Genomic DNA, 23497 nt, shown 5'->3' with positions numbered 1-23497 from the left:
TTGAGTAGGGCTATTTTAGAAATAATGACTGGTGTTCTGCTTAACTCTGTTTTTTCTGCTCAATCCTAATTGCAATCAAAACTCAGGCTTCAGATTCTTCATTTTGCCTTTGACATGGAAATCCTAATGCTTCCAAAACGGTGGATTTTAGAAGCAGAGAAAATAAAGACGACATAATTTTATGGAAGAAGTTCCAGTTTGATCCTGGGCTTTTCTTCTGTGGCAGACTATGCATTGCAATGCTAACCGGCTCAAATATCTGTGCAGTAGTGTGCAGAGAATGTAAACAAACAGGGAGAAATTAAAATCCTAGAAAGGAGCAGGGGGCAAATATGACATTGCTCTTACTCTTGATGGAATGGGACTTATGAATGCAATATAGAACTGGAAGGTTATAATTTGTTCAAAGGAACCAGACTCAACAAAAGGAAAGTCACATTGTTCATAAAGCTTTACTATATCTGTATGGAAGTTTATGATACCAAGGGTAAAAACCCTTCTGAAAGCATCTGAGTCAATACTAAGGGGAAAAGAAACGATGATATCGTGACAGGCCAACCCATCAGGCAGAAGCTATAGATAAAATGTTAGTCAAACAAATAGCTGAAATGCCCAGGAAATACATTACAGTACTATGGTAATTGGGAATGCTATGGATATAATATACTGTACCTAAATTTTAAGTAAATTACTTACTTAATGTTGACCACAACTTGCTACTTGATAAAATGAGCAATGTCAGAAAGACGGTCCCACTACCAGATGGCTTTGCAATTGGTTGAAAACCCTCTTCAACTCCTAGTCCTTAATAGATCTATTTCTACAGGGGAGTGATTCAGTGATCTGTTCTAAGCCAAGTGCTCTTCAACATTTGGAGCACTGTGTCCAGTTTTGGTCACCATAATGCAAGAAGGAGGCTGATGACGTGGAAAGAGTGCAGAGAACAGCAAGAAAGGTGGTGAGAGGCTTAGAGGCTAAAACTATGAAGAATTTAGAAGAACTGTGTGTGATTATCCTAAATAAGAGAAGGCTAAGGAAGGGCATAATAGCAGTGTTTCAATAGCTGAAGGATTCTCACAAGGAAAAGTTGGTAGATTTGTTCTTCGCAGTATACAAGGACTGAATGACATAACCTTTTCAGAGAGAGATTCAAACTTGAAATAAGGAGGAATTTCCTGCCAGTGAGAGCAATTAAGGAGTGGAGCAGCCTGACTTTTAGAACTGCAGACGCACCATCACTGGATGTTTTCAAACTAGGCCTGTATAGCTAATTTTCTGGGATGGTTTGAGGATTCTTGCCATGGGTAGAAGAAGGTTGGACTAGAAGACCTCCAGACTACCTTCCAATCTTATGTGTCTATGCTTAAATCCTAGCAGGTGCTTTTGCTTGATTTGTATTGTTCCCATGATAGACTGGGCTAATTGGTGGTATCAAATTAAGGATGCTCATAATGCTGTACATTCTGTTAAGTATAAATTGATTAGTTTATTTCCATTATTTTAACTTTGCAGAGGTTTATAGCAATATCTAGTATGATTTCCTCACATCTATTTAAATATTAAAAAGTGGTTATTTAGATCTGTGCGAGGCTAACTATCCTTCTGTTATTTCTCTCTCTATTCTAGTGCTAATACTGTGAAGAACCTTTCCCCAATTCTACAGACATCAGAAGAGGGTATCATACCCAGCTATAAAAATATAAAAAGATAAATATTAAGGAATATTCCAATATTAAGGAATATTCCAAGAAATGTGATTTCAGTGCAGAAAAGATGCTTTGAACTTTTCCCAATCTGTTGACGAGTTCTGGTTCTAGTTCCAATTGAACTGCCCAAATTGGATCACCTTCAATGGGAAGTGAGGTCTCCCTTTATGAGATGCTTTTGCAGTAAAAGTAATCTATAATACTAGAAATATTCCTAACAGGGAAAAAGGAAAGCCCACTTTTTACTCCATTTGGCAGAACCTGTCCACATGACTAGTTCTTATACAAAAACAAGGTTGGTGGCCTTAGAAGGCTTCTAAGGTGTGACTGTTCTAAAGATAGAAAGAACCCCTTTGTTAAGCAAAATCTTTCCTATAGTGCTGGAGGCAGGAAGTTTAGGGGAAGGAAAGAGCAATTGGAAGACATCAATAAACATGGCAACAGTATAAATCTATATGATGCTTTCAAGACAGGTTAAAAATCCACTGGTATCTATTGGAAAGTAAAGCAACCAAGCATTCTCTCCATATACACATTATATTGTGTACATATAAGATTGCTGAAAGCGATGCATAATAATCAGACAATAAATCTTTATTTTGGTAAAAAATCTGCATAATATTCCACTTATTGGTCTCAATTATTTGTAAACAGTCTAGGAACAACAAGCACTATTATTAGAATCACAGATCTGGGAAGAACCAGGATGAACATGTTGAAACCAAGATAGCAGTGGCTTTTGTCCAACAATTATAAACATACTTGAAATGCCATTTCTTCTGAGAAGCAGGGAGAACTACCTGCTCTTTTTCCTCAAGGTGATTATAGCCAGAGTTTGGAAAAACAAAAGAAATGTTGGGCAGAGTTTCTGCTCAAAATCCTGGGTGGCTGCTCCATTATTTATTTATTGATTGGTATTATCTAAAAACAAAGTCAAGCGTCATCTTAAATTCTGGAGCAGGACCTGGAATTCCGCATAGGAAATGCCTCCTTATAAGTCTTTTCAGATAGGAGGAACAGGAATAATCTCTCTTGGGGTTGTTCTTGTTCATTTCTTCTCTAAAATATTTTGTTTCAAATGATGGCCTGAAGTATTTTCATGCAAATTAAGCCAATTAGTGCTGCTTTTCAGAAAACCATATCTTGCAGCTTCCACCTTAGTAGTCAGTCTACTAAATGACCCAGTAAAGCAATATTCTAACACAATTCTTAGGTATCAGTTCTTACCATAACTTGAATGATCTTATCCATGGTCTCAGTATCTTCATCAACACTGCCTTTCTTTAAGGTGGCATAGTTGTTCCGGAAAAGCTCATGTGGAAGGCTAGCAATTTCCTGGAGACCGTACTCATAGATTTTCTGGCTGGGGGCCACTGCAAAGAGCTTGATCCCTGCATCTCGTGCTCGATCAGCTTGATGCTTCATCCCTCCACAGGGATTCCCTGTCACGTGGCCATCAGTGATCACAACGGCATAATTTGCCCCCAGCGAATTGAGAGGCATCTGAGCCGTCATGTTGGAGAGAGCACAATCTGTGAAAGTGCCCCGGCCAATATAACGAATTTTTCCCAACCGATCATTGAATATCACCTTGTCTTGGGTTATAGGACTAAAGATCACCACTATATCTGAAAAATGAAGTCCCCCAATTTGCCAATTTATGGATATTTGTTGTTGGTAGACTTCATTGGCCAGCTTATTGACGAACTGAGCAACAAACTTCTTGCTATGGTTCACTAAACTCTCAATAGGGTCAGTCTGAAGGGCAATGCTCTCAGATGTATCAATGACAAAGTACACCGTGATGGGACACTCAGTTTTATCTGTATAAAGAGAAAAGGAGAAAGAATGGGTTAAGGAGACTAGGTAAATTCACATCTAGAGGCTTGCCAGGTGTTCCTGGGGGATGAGGCCCTTGGAGTTTGTGTTGATTTCATTCCCATGGTCAAGGATCAGCTCCTGAATTGACTCTTACAGCTTCATGAAGACATGAGGGCTATCCCTCCCTTTTCCCCAGGCCACATTCTCCAAGAAGACATTATCATTCTGATCTCCATTACAGGGGTTAGCATCAATATGAGTCCTTCGGGAGAAGGGCGGTATACAAATAAAATAAAAAAATAAAAAATAAAAAAATATGTAAGATGTAGAATATTGCAGGAGCCTTATTTATTTCCACTTGGAACATCTATCCCTTAAACCAATGAGGCTAGTCTAAATTCAGTCAGCGAGTACCACAAATGGTTGTAAGTGTGAAAAATGGTCCTAAGTCACTTTTCCCAGTGCTGTTGTAAATTTGAACGGTCACTAAACAAACTGTTGTAAGTTGAGGATTATCTGTATTGCCTACAGCTCACTGTTTATCAAGATCTTGTTGCCAACATGGTTTTCAGGAATTTATAAAACTAAGAAATGAAACTTTTATTTCATGTTTCCTTCTGAATGATGGAATTCAGTGTAGCATGAAGAATATCTAAAACTGATCCCCACTAGACACAAGACTATTTTCTGGGTTGCTGTCCCAAGTCTCTGGCCTATGCCTGAGGCACTTCAAGAAGGCAAACATCCCTTTTCCATCAGCATCCCCTCTCTTTAAAGTGGCTCGTCCCTCTTTTTATCATTTCTGCCAGGTCACAATAATCCAAAGTTACAATGACTCTCAACTTGGAAAGTCTGTGTAGGAAATCCTGGTAGCTTATTCCTCCATAGCTTTTCAGAAACCCACCAAACCACTTGGTGCTAATCCATTTGCTGAATGGTATTCAGTTCTAGTACTACAAGTACTTAACTTTCATATTTTCCCCCAAATTAAGAAACAACTCTTCATAGGGAAATCCTTTTTCTCAAATTCAGAAATAACTCTCTGTATAGGGAAATTATCCAATGACTTACAGAATAACAGAGTTATCCCCTACTCAAGCTGGAAACCCTATACCCTGTTATCCAAACTCTTCTTAAAAACTTCAGTGTTGGAGCACCCACAACCTCTGAAGACAAGTGGCTCCACTGGTTAATTGTTCTAACTGTCATGAAATTTCTCCGTAGTTCTGGGTTGCTTCTCTCCTTGATTAGTTTCCATCCGTTCCTTCTTGTCCTGCCTTCGGGCGCTTTGGAGAATAGCTTGCCTCCCTCTTCCTTGTGGCAGCACCTCAGATATTGCAACTCTGATAATTTTGCTTGTGCTTTTCTGAATTTTTCCATCTTTTAAAGATGAGTCAAATAATACAAATGCATAAGCTCCAGCTAAAGGAAGTGTGTGTGTGTCTGTGTGTGTGTGTGTGTGTTTGTGATTTTCACTGGGGTTTTGTGGCTGCCGCAAATGACAGTCACAGAATTCTAGAAAAAATGTAACTGCTTTAAGGAATTAGAGATATATGAGTGCACTCTATGATTGATAATACCATTTTGCCCTCAGATTCAAAACACTGAAGAATCCTAGATATTCAGATGTATGATTTTAGACATGGATTGTAATCATAGAACGTATCAGTAATCTTCACTATAAGATCACTATTTCTTCTATTAAACTATTACAGCTTTACATATTTTCAGAAGGCATGACAGAAGGAAAAAGCACAAAGAAAGAACTGAAGTACATTGAGAAATAATGTTTTTTTTACCTGCACAGGAAGTTCCTTCATCATTTTGAGCATAGAGAGGGACCACAGCTGCGCAGAGCAGAACAGCTAAAAAGGCTTGTGAGAACATCCCCACAATTCTCCCGTCTGCTCCACGTGGTGCTAGGATAGAATCAGCAGAAAAGTTAAAACATTTTGAGTTGACTAAGACACAAGTGTATTGGATGCTGGGAAGGTGCCTTATACAGAGTGAGATTTTTAGTCCACCTAGTCCAGCAGAATTCATAAGAACTGGCAACAAAGGCTGGACAGACTCCTCAGTATCCTGTAAGCTCAGCCACCTGATCTTTAGATCCATGCCTCTCCTGGCTTGTTAAAGTGGCTCAGGGAGATGTTGTGTGAATGGGTTCTTGCGGTGATTAATTCTTCTTTGAAGGAGGGGGTTGTTCCTTTACCTCTTAAAGAGGCCATGTTTGTCCCTTCCTCAAGAAGCCATCACTGGATCCCAGCACACTGGGCAATTTACATCCAAGATCTCACTTCTCTTTTGGGGGGGAAGGTGGTAGGGAAAAAGGTTGTGCAACACTTTAGAGGGCCTGGGAGGAAACAAATTATTTGGATCCTCTTCAGCCAGGATTCAGAGCTGGCTGTAGGATGGGAAAGGCATGGCTCATGCTTTTGGATGACCTCTGGCATGGGTGGGATTGGAGGTAATATATCCATCCTCGCTCTACTTGACTTCTCAGGGGCTTTTGATACCTTCAACCATGATGTCCTTCTGGAAGAGCTCAAAGGATTGGGAGTGGGTAGCAGAGTATTATGATGCTGGTCCTCCTTCCTTTAGGGTCTGTTCCAGTCAGGGATGTTGGAGAGAAGTCTGGACCTGCCCCCTACTTTATGAGGTTTATTGCTTTCTCCTCTCTTTTTAAACAGGGTGAATGGGTGAGCTCATCTGTCATTATAGGGTGAAGTATTATCAGTATGCTGATGATACCCAATTATATATCTTCACTGCTGGCAAATTAAGCAGTGATGATGTGGATATATTATCCCATTATCTGGAGGCTATGAGTGTCTGTATGGAGAACAAAAGGCTTTAGCTGAACTTTGACAAGACTGAGTGGATATGGATTTTGGGGCCCACAGATTCTATTTTTGGGGCTAGATGGGATTGCACTGCTCCAGACAGATCCAGTGCACAATCTGTGGGTCCTCCTAAACTCACAACTCTGCTTGATGAGTAGGTGATAGCTATGACTGGAAGGCCTCTGCATAGCTTTGTTTTGTGTGCCAGTTTTACCCATTCTTGGATCTGCAGGCCCTGCTCACAGTCATTCATGTCCTAGTCACCTCCAGATTGGACTATTACAATGCTCTGTACATGGGGCTTACTTTGGAAAGAGTATCTAGAAGTTTCAATTGGTACAGAATGCAGGAGTATGAGCATGTGCACTCCTAGATCATCACATGTTACATCTCTGCTCTGCCAGCTGCATTGGTTGCCAGTTTACTTCTGAGTCCAATTCAAGATACTGGTTTTGACCTTTAAAGTCTTTCATGGCATTGGATCAAGCTATCTGAGGGATCAACTCTCTCTGGCTGTATCAGTCCAACCCACCAAATCTGGTAAAGGAGGCATGCTGTGGTTGGGATCAGTTAGAAATCTATATTTGGTGGGTCACAGGGGTCAGGCTTTTTCTGCTGTGGCACCAACTTATGGAATCATTTTAAATCTCCTACCATAGAGATTTATCTCTTTCCCCCATTCTTGATTGAGCTTGATCCATAAATTTACTACACTTTTATAGGAAATCATAATTAAATGAGAAAAAGCACATTAATTGGATGAATACAGAAGGGAATGGAGATGTCTCATTATTAACCTGAAATTTAAATCAGGATATTTATTTCATCAGTTTTGGGAATACCTTGGTTTTAGTGGAAGTTATCTGGTACAAATCTAGTATGAATGTGGCCTGATGGAAGGATTATTTTATTTATACTTATTTATTTAATGAACATATACTGCCACCCGCTGCCCAGAGAATTCTAGGTGGTGACAGAAATAAAAATATTAACCAAACTACACAAATCCATTAAAAAAATGTGGGCCCAAATCCTAAAAATCCCACCACATCTAATACAACCATATCCACACCAGAACTCCATCAACATCCTGGCCCTGGTGCCTAGGGGAAGAGCCAAGTCTTCACAAACTTCTGGAGGACCAGCATGATCGGGGTGTCTGTATCTTACATTATCCTAAGTTAAATTAAGCATGCTTCTAGTCCATATCTAATAAAATAAATAAAATGAGGACTACCTCATACAAAATATACTTTGCATGAAACATTGAAATGCCTACAAAATGGCTGTATACTTCTTAAAAACTTCCAGTGTTGGAGCACTGATAAATTGTTCTAACTGTCAGGAAATTTCTCCTTAGTTCTAGGTTGCTTCTCTCTTTGGTTAGTTTCCATTTGTTGCTTCTTGTCCTACCTTCAGATGCTTTGGAAAATAGCTTGACTCCCTCTTCTATGTGGCAGCCCCTGAGATATTGGAACACTGCTATCATGTCAGCCCTCGTCCTTCTCTTCATTAAACTAGACATACCCAATTCTAGCAACTGTTCCTTATACTTTTTAGCCTCCAGTCCCCTAATCATATTTGTTGCTCTTCTCTGTACTCGTTCTAGAGTCTCCTAATCATTTTTGTTGCTCTTCTCTGTATTCTTTCTAGTATCTCAACATCTTTTTTACATCGTGGTGACCAAAACTGGATGCAGTATTCCAAGTGTGGCCTTACCAAGGCATTGTAAAGTGGTATTAACACTTCACATGATCTCGATTCTATCCCTCTGTTAATGCAGCCTAGCACTGTGTTGGCTTTTTTGGCAGCTGCAGCACATTGCTAGTTCATATTTAAGTGATTGTCCACTAGGTCTCCGAGATCCCTCTCACAGTTGCTACTACTGAGCAGGGTACCACCTATACCACAGGTCTGCAACCTGCGGCTCCGGAGCCGCATGCGGCTCCTTCAGCCGTCTCCTGTGGCTCCCAGTCCTCTGCCATGTGCAGTCCCCCCAAAAAAAAGTGGGACTAAAAAAGTTCAACCAATCAATTCAAATATGCAGGGTAGGTGCATATCTCGCCTTGGCTCCACTCTTCAGTCAAACCCTGTTCTGTACATGCGCGCATGTACGTGCATGTGCACAGATTTTTTGTGGCTCCCAGTTTTTGCTTTTGTGAGGGAACCGGTTCCGAGTGGCTCTTTCACTGTTTCAGGTTGCTGATCCCTGACCTATACTATACCTGTGCATAGTACCTTAAGCCTATCTTCTGGAGTGTTGGCTATTCCTGCAAGCTTGGTGTCGTCTGCAAATTTGATGAGTTCCCCATCTATCCCCTCATCCAAATCGTTGATGAAGATGTTGAAGAGCACTGGGCCCAGAACAGAGCCCTGTGGCACCCCACTACATACTTCCCTCCATGTAGATGCGGTTCCATTGAGGACCACACGCTGAGTACAGCCAGTCAGCCAGCTGGTGCTGATCCATCTGGTGCTGATCTTGTCTAACCCACATTTTTCTGTCTTATCAAGTAGTAGATTATGGTCTACTTTATCAAATGCCTTACTGAAGTCCAAGTATATTATTATATCCATAGAATTCCTCTGGTCCACTAATTTTGTCACCTGGTCAAAGAATGCAATAAGATTTGTCTGGCATGATCTGTTTTTGACAACCCATGTTAGCTTTCGGTAATGACTTTGTTTGCCTCTAGGTGTTTGGTGATTCGTTGCTTGATTATCTTTTCAAGATCTTCCCAGGTATTGAGGTCAGGCTGATAGGTCTGTAATTTCCTGGATCTATTTTTCCCCTTTTTTTGAAGATGGGAACTACATCAATTCTTTTCCAGTCCTCTGGTAGTTCCCCAGTGCTCCAGTATCTTTGAAAGATATAGTTCAGTGGTTCTGAACTATATGCCAGTTCCTTCAGAACCTTGGTGTGTAGTCCATCTGATCCTGGTGATTTGAACTCATCTAAGGTGGACAGGTGCTCACTTACCATTTTCTTGCTTATCTTAACTTGTGTTTCTAATTTGTTTTTTACGGTAGTGTTTTTGATAGGTTGGACTGTTTTTTCCCTTTGTGTAAATATATTCACACATTATAAACACATTCTTCTACAGTTCAATAATCAAGAATATTTTACAGAGGCAATGTTTCAAAGAAAGGAAAATAATCAAGATTGCAAATAAAAATTCTTTCCCAACCCTGATACTAAAAAAATACAATGGACAAAAACTGAAGTCTTTTTCAAACAGAATAAATACTGCGCTGAATATTGAGCTATGGCTTCTTCCCATAACTTGGGTCTCATAAACCTTAGAATTGAGGGATAAAAGTTGTTAATGAAAGTAACATTTTACCCCTACAAAACTGATTTGATCTGCAGCCATTTTAATAAAGTCACTGCACTCTCGGTTCTGACGTTTAAAGTACTTATATTTATGATTAAACAAATCAGGCATTTTCAGGCCTGCAAATCAAGGAATTCCAGCTGTAGTTTGGGTCTCTAAAATTCATTGTGTCTTTACATGAAAAACAGATTGTATAGGACAGTAGCTCTTCTTTATGTTTAATAGTGAAGCCAACAAAATTTCAGAAATATGTGGAACTTAAAATAACCTTTCCCAGTATGCTATAATAGATTATATTTCTCTGCTGAGCAAAAAGCATAGTAATTCTGTAACAACAAGCTATTATAGAGCGGAGATATTCTTAACTTTTCATACTAACAGCTGGTCTTGATTTTGTTTTCTTAACAAAAGCATACAATGAATAGATCCTCTAACACTGACCATTATTATTAAGAATATTATATTCTATTATGATTGCTTTGCTTTCTTGTTCTCACTGTATTTCATGGTGTTGTATTAATGCTCTCTTGAAAAATATGACATTCAGCCTTAATTAAAAACCTGGATATAACTTTCCTTACAGCTTCATTCAGGCTAGTCTTATGCAAAAGAAGAGCATGTTCTGTGGCAGGTCTAGACATTTTGAGGATCCAAGACACTGATCAGATCAGAGTCCTTTCTAAAGAACCATGAAAGTCTGGGCCTCTCCTGACACTATGGCTGCTTGTGGTGATCCCTTCGTGAAAGGAGCTGTTTTTGGACAGTAACATGTTCTCAACTAATAGCTGAAGAGAGATTCTTGATGTGTAACTGCTCAGAATGTTCTTCCTCCCTGCATTTGCTTGCTTTGCATTCACGTCCTTCCACGAAGCAGAAGGCAAGGCTGGGCTGACTTCTGTAAGCTTAGAGAGCAAGGTCTGCATTCTGAAGCAGCAAAACCAAGAACCAAGCATGCTATTTGCTAAAGATACTGCTACTTTTGTGTCAAGTAATACAATACAGGAGGACAATGCATGCTGATGAGTAAATTATTCCTCTATCAAGTTCTAGATACATACACACAGAGAAATTTCAATTTGTTAATCAAACTCGCTAGTAAGTACAACTCATAAATCCGGAATTAAGACAGTAATTTAAAATAGCCAGTGAATTTTGCACTTTCCTTTGTGACACAGTGAAAGCAATACATCTAGAATGGCAGTATTAGAGGAAAGAAAACTAGCCAGCTTTTAAAAATTAAAATCATTGCAGCATCTAACAGTATTCCTAGTTTATTAGAAGATGAAAAGTCCTCACAAACAGGAGTGCAGACCAAATGTTCTACAATTTGCTAAGCAGTTAAAACAGAGATGTATTGAAAAATCCAGAAGTGATTAAAAATAATCCAACGATCATTTGTGCTGATATGACCCCACAAACAATACATATTCTAATTACCCCTCTATGTTACACACACACACACACACACACACACACACACACACACACACCCGCTTTGGTGGCTAAAAGAAGAGTGCAACTGTATTCTGAAGTCATTTTCTTGCAGGCATAAGAAGAATTTCTGCTGAGAAAAAGGCTTTGTAAAAGCAGAGGATGCATAAGAGGATGAGGTTTGCCCCCCTATAACTGGACATTTAAGCAAAAGTACAGCAAGATTCCCCATCTGTTTGTGCTGAAACATAATTTGCTTCTCTTGATAAACAACAGTGTTTCTAAACTTGTTTGTCCTCTGATAATTATTAAAATAAAATCACAAAATGGGCAGGAATACAAAGTTGCAGTCAGCTTACCTGCAAAACCCTGAAATCAATACACTTTTAGAGTGAAAATGGTAAAATGAAGATGGGTCTTGTTATCCTTTGGTTTCAAGAGGGGGTCTGCATCTTCAGGGAGAAAGGGTCTCTTTCTGTTTCTCAGTTTTTGAGTGAAAGGAAGGAGCCAATCGGGCGTGGCGGCGCTTTCTTCAGCTCCAGACTATAACTTCTCTGATGGAAAGTAACAGCCTACTTCTTAATTCTCCTCCTTCGAGTCTTTTCTTGAAGGAAAGCTCCGAGCAGCGTAGTCACTTATCCGTCAACCACCAGGTGACGCTGTGGGTCTATCAATCCCACCTCGGGAAAGGGCGGGGTGCGCAATTCCTGGATCTCTCCTTTTCCAGAGCGGGAGTTGGTGGGACGTGAATGAAGGCGGGCTGGAGGAGGACTGGATTTTTGAGTGAGTTACAAAGCCACGACTGGAGGAGTGACCGCCTTTGGATGACAGAGACTTGTGAAAGAGTGGGTTGTGTTGCTCTCGTTAACTTGCTTGCTTCCTGCTATGTCTGTGCGGTACAGTATTCCAATTCCCTCGCCTGCTCCCGCACCTCCCGCTGAACTTACTGGGAAAAAAGAGATTTTGTAAAATTGCTCAAAACAAAGCCTCAGACTCCAAAGGCAGCCTAGCTTTGCTATTTTCAGATTAATTCTTGTTCTTTCTGATTCCAGAGATTAAAAGGAGCACGAGGCAAGCAAAATAAAAATTACGGTACGCCAACAATAAAGAATAATAAGAGTGCAGGAAAAATGGAACGTTTCTTTGCCGGCACAACCTTAGACAATGAATCCAATCCAGTAAGGTGGAAACCAAGCCCCTGCCTCTAGTGAAATGGTTGACTACCGACCTATCCATTCTGTGGTGCAATTGCAGTTTCCCAAATGGACCCTTGAACCCTTTCTTCAATCCCAATCTTTGATATCCTATCTCTAAAATACTCAATCCACCTCTCTTCACTTCAATTTCAATTGAAATAATTTTCAGTCAGTTTTATCCTTAATATATGTTGCTGGAGTCTCTTTAGTTCTCTTCAACCACTGTCAAAACAATGGTGTAGATTAACAGAATAAAATAATAATACAAATTGAAAGGGACTTTGGAGGTCCCCTTGCTAAGGCAGGAGATCCTATAGTACCATTCCAGGCCAGTGGCTGAACAGTCTCTTTTTAAAAACCTCCAGGGATGGGGCGCCCTCAAGGTCTGAAGGCCAGCTATTCCAGTAGTTGATTGTTCTTGTTATTAAGAAAACACTCTGCACTTTCTCTGCCTTTTAGTGGTTTTTTTTCTGTTGACTTCATTCCTTGTCACTATCTTTTCCTCTGAAAATTTTATCCAGTATTTGTATTTCAGACTTTTTTTGCAGCAGTCACTCTATCCTGTCCGAAAAATGAAGATTGGGACAAAGATATGATCAAAATTCTTTTCTACGTTTGTCAGATAACAAAGGCATACCTTCTATCTTGGATTTTTGCCTGGTCCCTGAACATGCCCTAGATACACAGGTACAATGCTAACACTAAGTAACACTAAACTATTGAACCTAATTGCAATAAACCTGGGTGTCTTGAGACGTTTGCTCAGAGATGACAGTCTCTTTGTTCAATACAAATGGATGCTGCAAATGGATCCTTCAGGAGACAATGCATGTCAAAAGCACTGTACATTTTTACCACAAACAACTCTGTCCTGTTCCTTACAAAAATTGCTCACAGCCATTTATATACTACTAAAACTCTTGTGGATGCTTGTCTGCTTGTAACCTTCAGTTGGATGAAATGGTGCATCATAGGGCAACAATTTTTGAACAGAGATATCTAAATTGGCTAACCTCCGTTTATGGGGAGAGTGCATGGGGGTGCATGAGAGATTCTTGTGGGTCATGAGAGAGAGGCGCTGCATGGATCAGGGAGGGTGCATGAGAGACACTGCAATGGGTCGGGGAGAAGGCTTGAGGGGTAACTTGGGATGGAGCTGCCTGTCTATGAATTAAGGCAAAGACAGCTGGTCTGCATTTTGATACTTCACCACATTTTAATTTACATCTAAGAAATGGAATCTATCTAAATATTATTGAGGGACTAAATTGTATAAAGATAAATTATCTTTGGTTGACAAGCAAGGGATTAAGAAGTTGATTAAGTTTCCCTGCAAAATATATTTTAAAAATAGTCTTTATACTAAGGTTGGAACACACCATTGGGACACAAAAGCAACTGAATCCTTTGGGGTGACCTACCAGGCAATATAAAAGTCACAGGGATTCTTTTGAAATAGGGAAGTTTTGAATTACCTTGCTTGGAAATTTATATTTTAAAATATGAAATCTTTAAGCCATGAATGGACAATTTATTAATTAAAATAAGCAAACATATCCTGTACAGATGATACCACTGTAGACACATTTGGAAGCTTGCAATATTTATATGACTACTGACCGTATAAGATACTTTATAAGTACTGTTCACTTAGACATCTCTCATTTTGTAGAATTCTTTATGCCTGGAATCCTATTTAGATTCAATTTTTTAATTTTTCAGGGCTAGAGTGAAAAATTGAATTTCTCTACAGGCTTATTTAAGCAGTTAGGTCTTAGTTTCTTTCCCCACTTACTGTATTGCTACCTCTCCTTTCCTCCCTCCCTCCCTTCCTCCTTCCCTCTTTGATGTATCTGTCTTGTCTTTCTGTCTCTCTGCTGCCAACCTTTTAAGCATAAGGTTATTGTAGTATGTACATAACAGAAGGCTTAATATAACACAATTTTTGATTTATTTATGATTGAGATTGAGACAATATTCAAACACCATTGTTTCATTGGATCTTGGGGTAAAATGGACCTAGGAAAAAGAAAAAAGCAAATACCGTGTTTCCCCGAAAGTTAGACCCAGCCTGATAGCAAGCCCTAGCTTGATTTTTGGGGGTGGGCCTAATATAAGCCTTACTCCAAAACTAAGCCCTCGTTTTGGGGCAAGGCACACCCCTAAAATTCAAGCTAGGGCAGGGGTGGGGGTGGGGTGAAGCTGCCCCATGCACCCTACATCCATTTACCTTACTGGTAGGACCACCACAGCAAGGCCTCCCAGACCCCAACACCTGTCATGCCGCTACTTGACTTTGTGGCCACTTGCAGCCGTGTGGCGCATTGCGCCATTGCCTCTTCTCACAGGATGGCGCATGGTGCTTTGGGGTGTTTCTGCTGCTCGCACACTTCAGGCTGCTTGTGCTGCTCACGCAGTGCTTCGGGCTGGTTCCACTGCTCATGCAGTGCTTCTGCCACTTCCACTGCTTGCGCACCACTTCAGACTGCTTCTGCTGCTCACGTGCTTTGGGCCGCTTTTGCTGTTCACGCAGTGCTTCGGGCCCCTTCCACTGCTTGTGTACTTCAGGCCACTTCTGTTGCTCGCAGCAGGAGGACATGTGGCACTTCAGGCCATTTCTGCTGCGGAAATGGCCCAAAGAGCCATGCAGCATCCTTCTGTGAGCAGGAGAAACAGCACAAAGCACCATGCGGTGTCCCACCAGGAGGAGCAGAAACAGCACAAAGCACCATGCGGCCTCCTTCCATGAGTAGTGGAAACAGCGCAATGCACCACATGACATCTGACTGAAAACGACGGCAAGAGCCTTGGTGGAGCAGTGGGCTAATGCCTCCTTAAGTAACACCAGCTGCCTGCCATTAGTGCAGGTTCGAGCCACCAGGCTCAAGGTTGACTCAGCCTTCCATCCTTCCGAGGTAGGTAAAATGAGGACCCAGATTGTTGGGGGCAGTTAAGCTGACTTTGTAATAATGCCGCTTGGGGGTGTGTGTGAAAGCCCTAACAAGCAGGCATATACATAGAATGAAGGCTACTGCTAAGCTTGTAAGCCGCCCTGAGTCTTCGGAGAAGGGCGGAATATAAATGGAATTAAAATAAATAAAATAAATAAATAAAAGTGGCTGCAGAAGTCAAGCTGCAGCGTGACAGGTGTCAGGGTGTGGGAGGCCTGGCTGTGGTGGTCCTAAGGTAAGACTTTCTCCGAAATGAAGACCTAGTGCCTCTTTTGGAGGCAAAAAAAATATAAGACCGGGTCTTAATTTTGGGAAAACGGTATAATGAAAGATGATGAAGAAAATATTTAAGCACAATGAAAAGAATTATGTTACAGAGTGTCACAGAAATATGCAGAGTGATGCTGATGATGCCAGAAGTAGGAGTGGAATGACAAAGAGAAAAACATTGTGTCAAGAGTGATTCGCTCTTTCACCTAGTTTCTCCTTTGCTCTCAACTTGACAACAATCGGGAGGGAGGTGGTTGTAATAGCTGGGGTGGGAATGAAATGCCAAGACTCCATCTGTAGACCGTGAGTCCCTGCCTCTCCCTTCAAGGCCATTTGCTGCGCAGGTGTTTGACCGATCCAGGCAGTTCTCATAACAAAAGGAACGTATTGGATGGGGCAATGCAATGGACTGAGGGGAATGGCCAAAGGGGAATTCAGGTTTAACTGGATTTTGAGTAGGAAATGCAGAGCTGATTTAGCTTCTTTTGTGCTAATGTAGTGTATTCAATAAAAGTGTTACTTTTGGGAACAACAATGGTGCTGGGAAGCTGGAGTAGCTACCCGTGTGCGAAGAAGCGGTGCTTTCAGGAGCCCCTTACTTTGGGCCAAAGGAACAATGGACAAGTGGCATAAAGAAGGCAGCAGAGGCAGAATACCCACTGATCTCCCTAGAGGTTGCCTGGGTCCAGGGATGCAAGTGGACTGATGGATGGATAGAAATTGTTCAAAAGAAACAGATCTACAAAAAGAGGAGTGGGGTGGTTGCACTATATGTAAGAGAATGCTACATATCTACAGAAATGCATGTGATCAAAGATAAAATCTTTCCAGATGTATATAGGTCAATATAAAAGAGAAAAAAAGTGACATTGTGGTTGAAAAATAATTATTACAAAAATTGAGAAAAATGTCCATTATAGCTGCAAGGTGAGAGTGTCAAGCCTTGTGCTATTCTGCAGGTCAAGAACTTTGCACTTGATGTCTCATCTTACAGTAACACTGACTGGAATTGGCCAAAATGAAGAATGGAGGAGAACTCCCATACACCCACTCCCATTCTACTTAGTCAGACAATGATAATGGTATTGAAGGCCACTAAGAGTTGTAGGAGACCCAAGATGGGTTTCAGCCCCTGCATCCTGGCTCCATCAGAGACTGTCAACAAATAAGATCCATGCTGTCTCAGGGCTATATCCTGACCTGAAACCAAACTGAAAAGAGGTTTTTCAGATAATGATAATGACTAAGCAGATCTGATTTTATCTGTCAGATGCCTAAAATATTCTTCACTGCGATTTTAGATATTTTTGTGGCTATTCCTCCTAGTGAAGAAGGACAACTCATCATCTCTCTGCTGAGATGGTAAGAACAGCAAAATAGATAACATTTTGCCTGACTTACCACCATGGCGTAATTCTTACTGAAGAGTCCTACTGAGTTCCTGAAGTTTCGAGGAAAACCAATGAGCTCCCTGGGAGCTAAACAACATTAAACCAGCATGCTTACATTTAGATGGTAGACAATATCTTCCAAGAATGAAGGGTTGAAAAAGGTCTGTTTAAGGCAAATAGAGGACCCTGAGATTAAGGTTCATTTGTTGTTTCACAAACTGTGACCATAAAGGCAGAAAGGGCTTCTTGAACATCACAGACAAGGGTTTGTTTGGTATGGTATGGTATTTTTTTCAAGGAGAGGGTGCTGGCTGATCAGTCTGTGCCAGGAAGGAATGGACAGAACCTTTATAGCAGGACAAAGAGGCAGCAACATCTGAAGGGATCTGATGATAACAACCCAGAAGTACCAGGGATTAAAAGTGAAGTGGGATGTTCCAGAATCTGCTACTGCTTAATTTAAAAAATATTCCTGGGCTTTGAACTGAGTTTTGGTTCAGATAGAGCCTTAGGAAACTTTTTTCTTCTTTTATCTTAGGAGAATCAGTTTTATCATACAGAACTGATTATTGGTCTGGTACTAGAATAAGATAAGAAGGCTAATTATCCTTCCAGAATGGGGAATTCTTTTTTATTCTTGTTTTAATTTTTCCCCATCTAGCTTTCCCATTGCCATTCGATAGAAAAAGAGCAGAGGAAATTAATACAAGGTATACATTTAATATATTCTTATGCTTTTCCACATAATATTAGTATGGTTTGTGGGCTGTGGTTAGGAGTCAGGACTGGAAAAATCCAGCTGTATTTGCTTGTTGTTTTCTAGTCACCAGAGTAACCAGACGAAACTAGTCTCTCAAGCAATCCAGCTGACTATATAGTAAGCAGCAAACATGGATTCTCCTTATGCCTTGTTCAAAGGTGCCTGACACAGGAACGTTTTTCTTAATAGCCTCTTTGGGCAACTTGTACATAATGCATCACCCTTTCAAAATATAATTTTACACATTTTTGCATATTTTTTTCCTTTATCCAAACATCTTATTTTATTCTGCATGACTCAAATAATATTCCCTGGAAAAAACTTCTTGGCAGAGAAAGGACAGTAATGTTCTCTGTTAAACTTCATTGGTTGAATGAGTAATGTTACTTTAGTACACAGTAGTCTCTGGCATATATTTATTTTATTTATATTTTGTGTTTCTTAACTGCCCATCTCCCTCAGAGAGGGCTCTGTGTGTGTGTGTTGGGTGACCTCTCACTGAACAAATGCTCATAGGTCAAGGAATATGACACGCACACACATGCACACCATTCCTTACCATCAATGCACCTCCTCCACCACCCTCCTAGGCACTCTTCCCTACCCTTGTGATGCCTCCCTCATGTGTGTCGAACCCCCTCACACCCAGCACACTCTCCCTAATCTGTACCATATCTCTTGCACACACCCTTGCACCCTCCCTGACCCATGCCATGCCTGTCATGCACCCCCTTGCAACTTCGTGTGCATTCTCAGACCCACATGCGTGCACACCAACCCACCTTCCCCAAATATCCCCATGCACCCTCTCTGACTAGCGTTGCTTCTCCCATGCACCCCTTCACCACCTTGCACATCTTCCCAGCCCCAATTCATACCATGCTTCTCCCCCACCCACCTGGAAAAAACCCTCAGACCCTCCCATGCCCTCCGCAACCCATGTTGCACAATTGCCCATCTGTGTTGTGATTCAGGGTCAGCCTGTGGGTTCGGCAGTTGGGTCGGACGACTCAGAGGAGGAGGAGGGGGGTGTTGAAGAGCTTGCTGATGATGGCCTTGAGGCTCCGCAGAGCCCTCAGCCAGGCCCCTCCCACCTGGTCACGACGGAGACCCAGCTGTGTGAGCCTGACAGCGTGGATGAAGATGACCCACAGCTGGCCCTGTTCAAGGACGCCCGACGCAGGAGGCAGTCAATCAGGAGTAAACAGAGGAAGGCAATGGGGCACCTCGGAAGGAGGCAGAGAGAAGCCACGCCCTGAACTGTATAAAAGGGGAATGTGTGGGAGGGCTGGTTTGCTGAAGGCAACCGCTTGAATAGTCCTGTTTCATAGCTCCTGTTTCATGGTTGGTGTCTGTTTTATGTTAAATTTGGCAGGCTTTATTCCAGCCTCTTGCTGTTTGTAAAGGGGTTGTCCCTGCTTTTTCTGCAGGGCCAGTAGCAGACTGGTACAGAACAATCTTCCCGACTTGCACCCGACTCTTGTACACCTTGCACCCCTTTACCATCACCCCCATGAATCTTGCCTCTCACTGCACCCTCCCCAATCCGTGCCTTGCTCCTTGGGCATCCCTCCCAACCCTCCATCCTACCATCACACACCCTCCCCAACCCTCCCTGCACCCCTGCTCACCCCCTCATCCCTTTCCCCGTTCAGCAGCAGCCACTTACCAGCCTACCCACCCAACCTCTTGCAAGCTTCCCAACTGACTTTGGTTGTGGGAAGCAGGTAGGAAGTTGCCTTCAACCATGGACTTCAGTTAACAACAGCAACTGAGACTGCAGGGATTGTAGGGATTCTGCTTAGCTGTTGCCATTATGAGTCAAGGACTACCTGTATTGGTGACTTGCATGTGTGTGTGTGGGGAGGAGGGGTTGAGTGCATGTGCACATGCTTGTACAAGGGACCACTCTGTGGTCACGTAGATGTAACTGGGAAAAGACAATCCTTCAAATGATCTAGTTCCAAGCTATGCAAGGCTTTGAAAGTGACAATCAGCACCTTAATTGGATCTGAAAGCAAATTGGCAGCCAATGCAGCTCCCATAGAAGAGATGACACATATGCACATATAGGCTTGCAGAAAACCATGCAGGCCGCTGCATTTTGAAACAACTGAAGATTTTGGATTTTTTTCAAAGGCAGCCCCATGTAGAGCGTAAGTATTTAAGTATTTAAATAACCCCCTTTTCTTGCCCATCATAATATCCCCACCTTTGTAGGATGTCCATGAGATTGCAAGGAGTTCTGATAAAACAGGTCATTTTGGTATATACCTATAAAGCCCTACATGGCTTGGGTCCGGGGTATTTGAGGGAACACCTGCTGCCAGCATCAAGTGCCCTTCGTCCAGTGCGCTCCCACAGGGAGGGTCTGTTCAGGGTCCCACCGGTAAGAGATTGCCGGCGGGTAACACCCAGGGATAGGGCCTTCTCAGTGGGGGCGCCTGCCCTCTGGAACCAGCTGCCAGTGGAGCTGAAGACTGCCCCCGACCTCCGTGCATTCCGCCGGGGCCTGAAGACCTGGCTCTTTGAGCTCTCTGGCCCAGGCTGAGGATCAATTTATTTTAATTGGGGTTTTATTTGTACAGGGTTAAATTTAATCTTTTTTAAACTGGTTTTAACTTTTGTATTTTTGGTTTTTAATTCCCTGTAAACCGCCCTGAGTCCTCAGGGAAAGGGCGGTATATAAATGTAATAAAATAAATAAATAAATAAATATAATGCCTATGTTCAGTGCTTTTTTTGTAAAAAAAAAAAAAAAGTACCAGAACTCACACACAGCTCTGGCTCCAGTCGAAAGCCCTTTATGGAGTGAGGGGCGGGGGGAAGAAACCACTTTATTTATTTATTTATTTATTTATTTATTTATTTATCTATCTATTTATTTATTTATTTATTTATTGCATTTATATACCGCCCTTTCCCTGAGGACTCAGGGCGGTTTACAGGGAGTTAAAAATCAAACATACAAAAGTTAAAAGCCAAGTTAAAAAATATTAAATCAGCCCTGTGCTATTAAAAACCCCAATTAAAATAATTTTCTCCTCAGCCTGGGCCCGAGAGCTCAAAGAGCCAGGTCTTAAGGCCCCGGCGGAATGATCGGAGGTCGGGGGCAGTCCTCAGCTCCACCGGCAGCTGGTTCCAGAGGGCAGGTGCTCCCACTGAGAAGGCCCTATCCCTGGGTGTCACCCGCCGGCAATCTCTCACCGGCGGAACCCTGAGCAGACCCTCCCTGTGGGAGCGCACTGGGCGAAGGGCGTTTGAAGCTGGCATCAGGTGTTCCCTCAAGTACCCTGGACCCAGGCCATGTAGGGCTTTATAGATAATAACCAGCACCTTGAATTTTAGGGAGCTTCTGAGGCACAGATCACTCGCCTGGAAAAGGTCTGTCTCCTCTCTGCTGTGGTTCCTGCTGCCGCTTTGATCTGAGGCCAAGGAAAGTGTCTGCGGCCTGGTCTGGGCTTGGGCAGCCTGGAAAAGACCTCTGCTGCCCAGATCCATGGCCACGGAATGATTTTGCAGCCCCCCCAGAGGCCCAATCAGGGCTCTGGAGGCCTGGAAAAGTCCTCTGGAGCCCAGATCTATGGCTGCGGAATGATTTTGTGGCCTCCCAGCAGCTCGATTGGGGCTCCAGTGGAAAAGGCCTCTGGAACCTGGATTGGGCCACTGGGGGGCCACAAAATCATTCCGCGGCCATAGATCTGGGCTCCAGAGGTCTTTTCCAGGCCTCCGGAGCCCAGATTGGGCCGAGGAAGCTGTGCATGCATCCCCTGGCCTCAGATCGGAGAGGCAGCAGGAACCACGGCAGAGGGGAGACAGACCTTTTCCAGGTGAGTCCCGCGCAGCAGGAAGGGAGGGGGAAGCATGAGAGTGTGTACCTGTACTTGCGCTGGCAGCTTAGAAGAAACCGGTTCTTCCATTCAGAAAAAGGTGCTGGAATGCCGTTCCATGTGTTCTATGACAAAAAAAGCACTGCCTATGTTAACAATGAGGCAAGAGATGCAACATTCCAGGCATTTCCAATGCAGGGTCATCCTTCTTGAGAATCCCTCCCACCTTCTAGAGAAGATTTTATTTAGCATTAGAGGATGTGGGGCAAAATGGGGAAGGAGGGAAAGTAACACCTGAGAGCAACTGTAACTGTGTTTGGGTTCTGCTGAGAAGTTGTCACAAGAAGGAGTTAACTCAGTAGGAAGGTGTTGCAATTGCAAACATGTCTATTTTTCCCCCTGAAGCATTAAAGGCAAAATTGTACCTGCTTAGGACAAGCTGGCTGGACTAAATAAATGTACTGTCCAAGAAGGGAAGGCTGTGTTCTGATGACTAAGTCATTGTGTGACTTTTCCACACTTTTGGGAGAAGCTTTCCATCATCCCACATGGGGAAAAAAACCCTGCCTTTGAGATCTTGACTCTCAGCAGGCTGCCTTGACCCTCTGAATTAAGGTTCTTAGCGAACAGAATTTGGGAGGTGGCAAAGGAGATCCTATTTGGCAGGCTCTCTCTCTTTTCCCAGAGGCAGGACCAGTCAACATCCAGCAGGGAACAGACCGTGGTACAAAAATAGAGTCCTTAGTCAAGGTCTCCATTACAGGGAACAAAAAGTGTTATGAAATCTTATAACTTTTTTTATATTGCACAGGAAGATGACTCATGCCATGCTCCCTCTCAGTAATTATGTGTGAGTAGGGGAGCAATAAGGAGGGAGGAAAACATGTACTGTACTTGCATGTTCTGATGGGTTTCTCTGTACAAAGGCAGTTCATATGTATGAACAGAAAATAATGGTTTATAGGTGCAGGTGGAGATTCATTTGTTGGAGGGGGCCCTTATTTATAGGCAATTAATCAGTAGATAAATTTAGGTTTATTTTTGGCCTGGCCCTGGAATGTGAGTTTGGCACACGTACACCCAGCATGTGCTTGTAAACGTAGACTTTTATATGAGAAGGAATATCCTACTACTCAACTTTCTCACAATGTGTCTGAGCATGTCTTATTATGTTAGTTTGGAAAAGGTCTTTAAATTTATTTGGTCAAGAAATTATCATCTTTTAAATTATAAAATACAAACATAATTCCTTTAAGTATATGAAACATTCCCTCTTTTTTAAGTAAACTATTTATCCAGTTGAAAATATTATTTATCTTGGGAGTTCTTTTTTCTAGCAATGAAAATGTACAATAATCTCTCCTTTTGATTGATTTAAAAATAAATAGCTACTTTTGTGACAACTTTTTCTCCTATTGAAAATACAACAGAGCATTATCAAACTTGCTGACAATCTATTCTGTGTTTCTGATGTGATTTGTACAAACTGGAAACTGCATGTATATGAATATGTTTGTGAAATTCTATGTATATGTGTAGATTACTGTGATTTTGGTAGAAAGACAATCATTGATGGACTGGGAATAGGCCAAGTGGTCACTTGTACCTACCTTTGTTTGGCCAGGTATAAAGCAGGAAAACATAGTAGACTCCCAATGCGCCTAGAGATTCTGTGGTGGTGAAGGGGGAAGGGGAGGGGGACAACTTGAAGGGGAACCTGAAAAGACAGCTATAAACATGGCAGGCTATGTTATAATCTCCTCTGTTCATATTTAGCCCTTGTAGTTTTCACCAACAGAAATACTACACATACCTAGGTATATTTGAATTGGAATTCTTCACAATTGCCTTCAGTCTGTGTAGGGGGCACCTTATATATTCAAGTGAGATGAAAATATGTTTGTGGCTCAAAGGGGCACCTCTTAAAGTGGAGGAAATGGAGGTGCTGAATATTATGGATTGC

The 23497-nt window shown here is 42.0% G+C and overlaps 1 protein-coding gene across 1 annotated transcript in view; it reads right to left on the bottom strand.

Moving 5' to 3' along the window:
- The window catches only part of COL6A2 (collagen type VI alpha 2 chain), a 60507-nt gene extending 48867 nt beyond the window's left edge, over positions 1 to 11640 (bottom strand). The window contains exons 1-3 of the mRNA XM_081312701.1: positions 11496 to 11640; positions 5327 to 5446; positions 2934 to 3529 (exon numbers count right to left, since the gene is read on the bottom strand). Of these exons, the coding sequence (XP_081168827.1) occupies positions 2934 to 3529; positions 5327 to 5414 (684 nt within the window). The 5' untranslated portion in view covers positions 5415 to 5446; positions 11496 to 11640. The remainder of the gene's footprint in view (positions 1 to 2933; positions 3530 to 5326; positions 5447 to 11495) is intronic.
- Positions 11641 to 23497: the final 11857 nt, after the last annotated feature.

Source organism: Vipera berus (assembly GCF_964194415.1).
Source record: "Vipera berus genome assembly, chromosome: 1".
Classification (NCBI taxonomy): domain Eukaryota; kingdom Metazoa; phylum Chordata; class Lepidosauria; order Squamata; family Viperidae; genus Vipera; species Vipera berus.
Note: the sequence above shows the minus strand (reverse complement) of the source record. Positions and strands in the feature narration are given on the sequence as shown.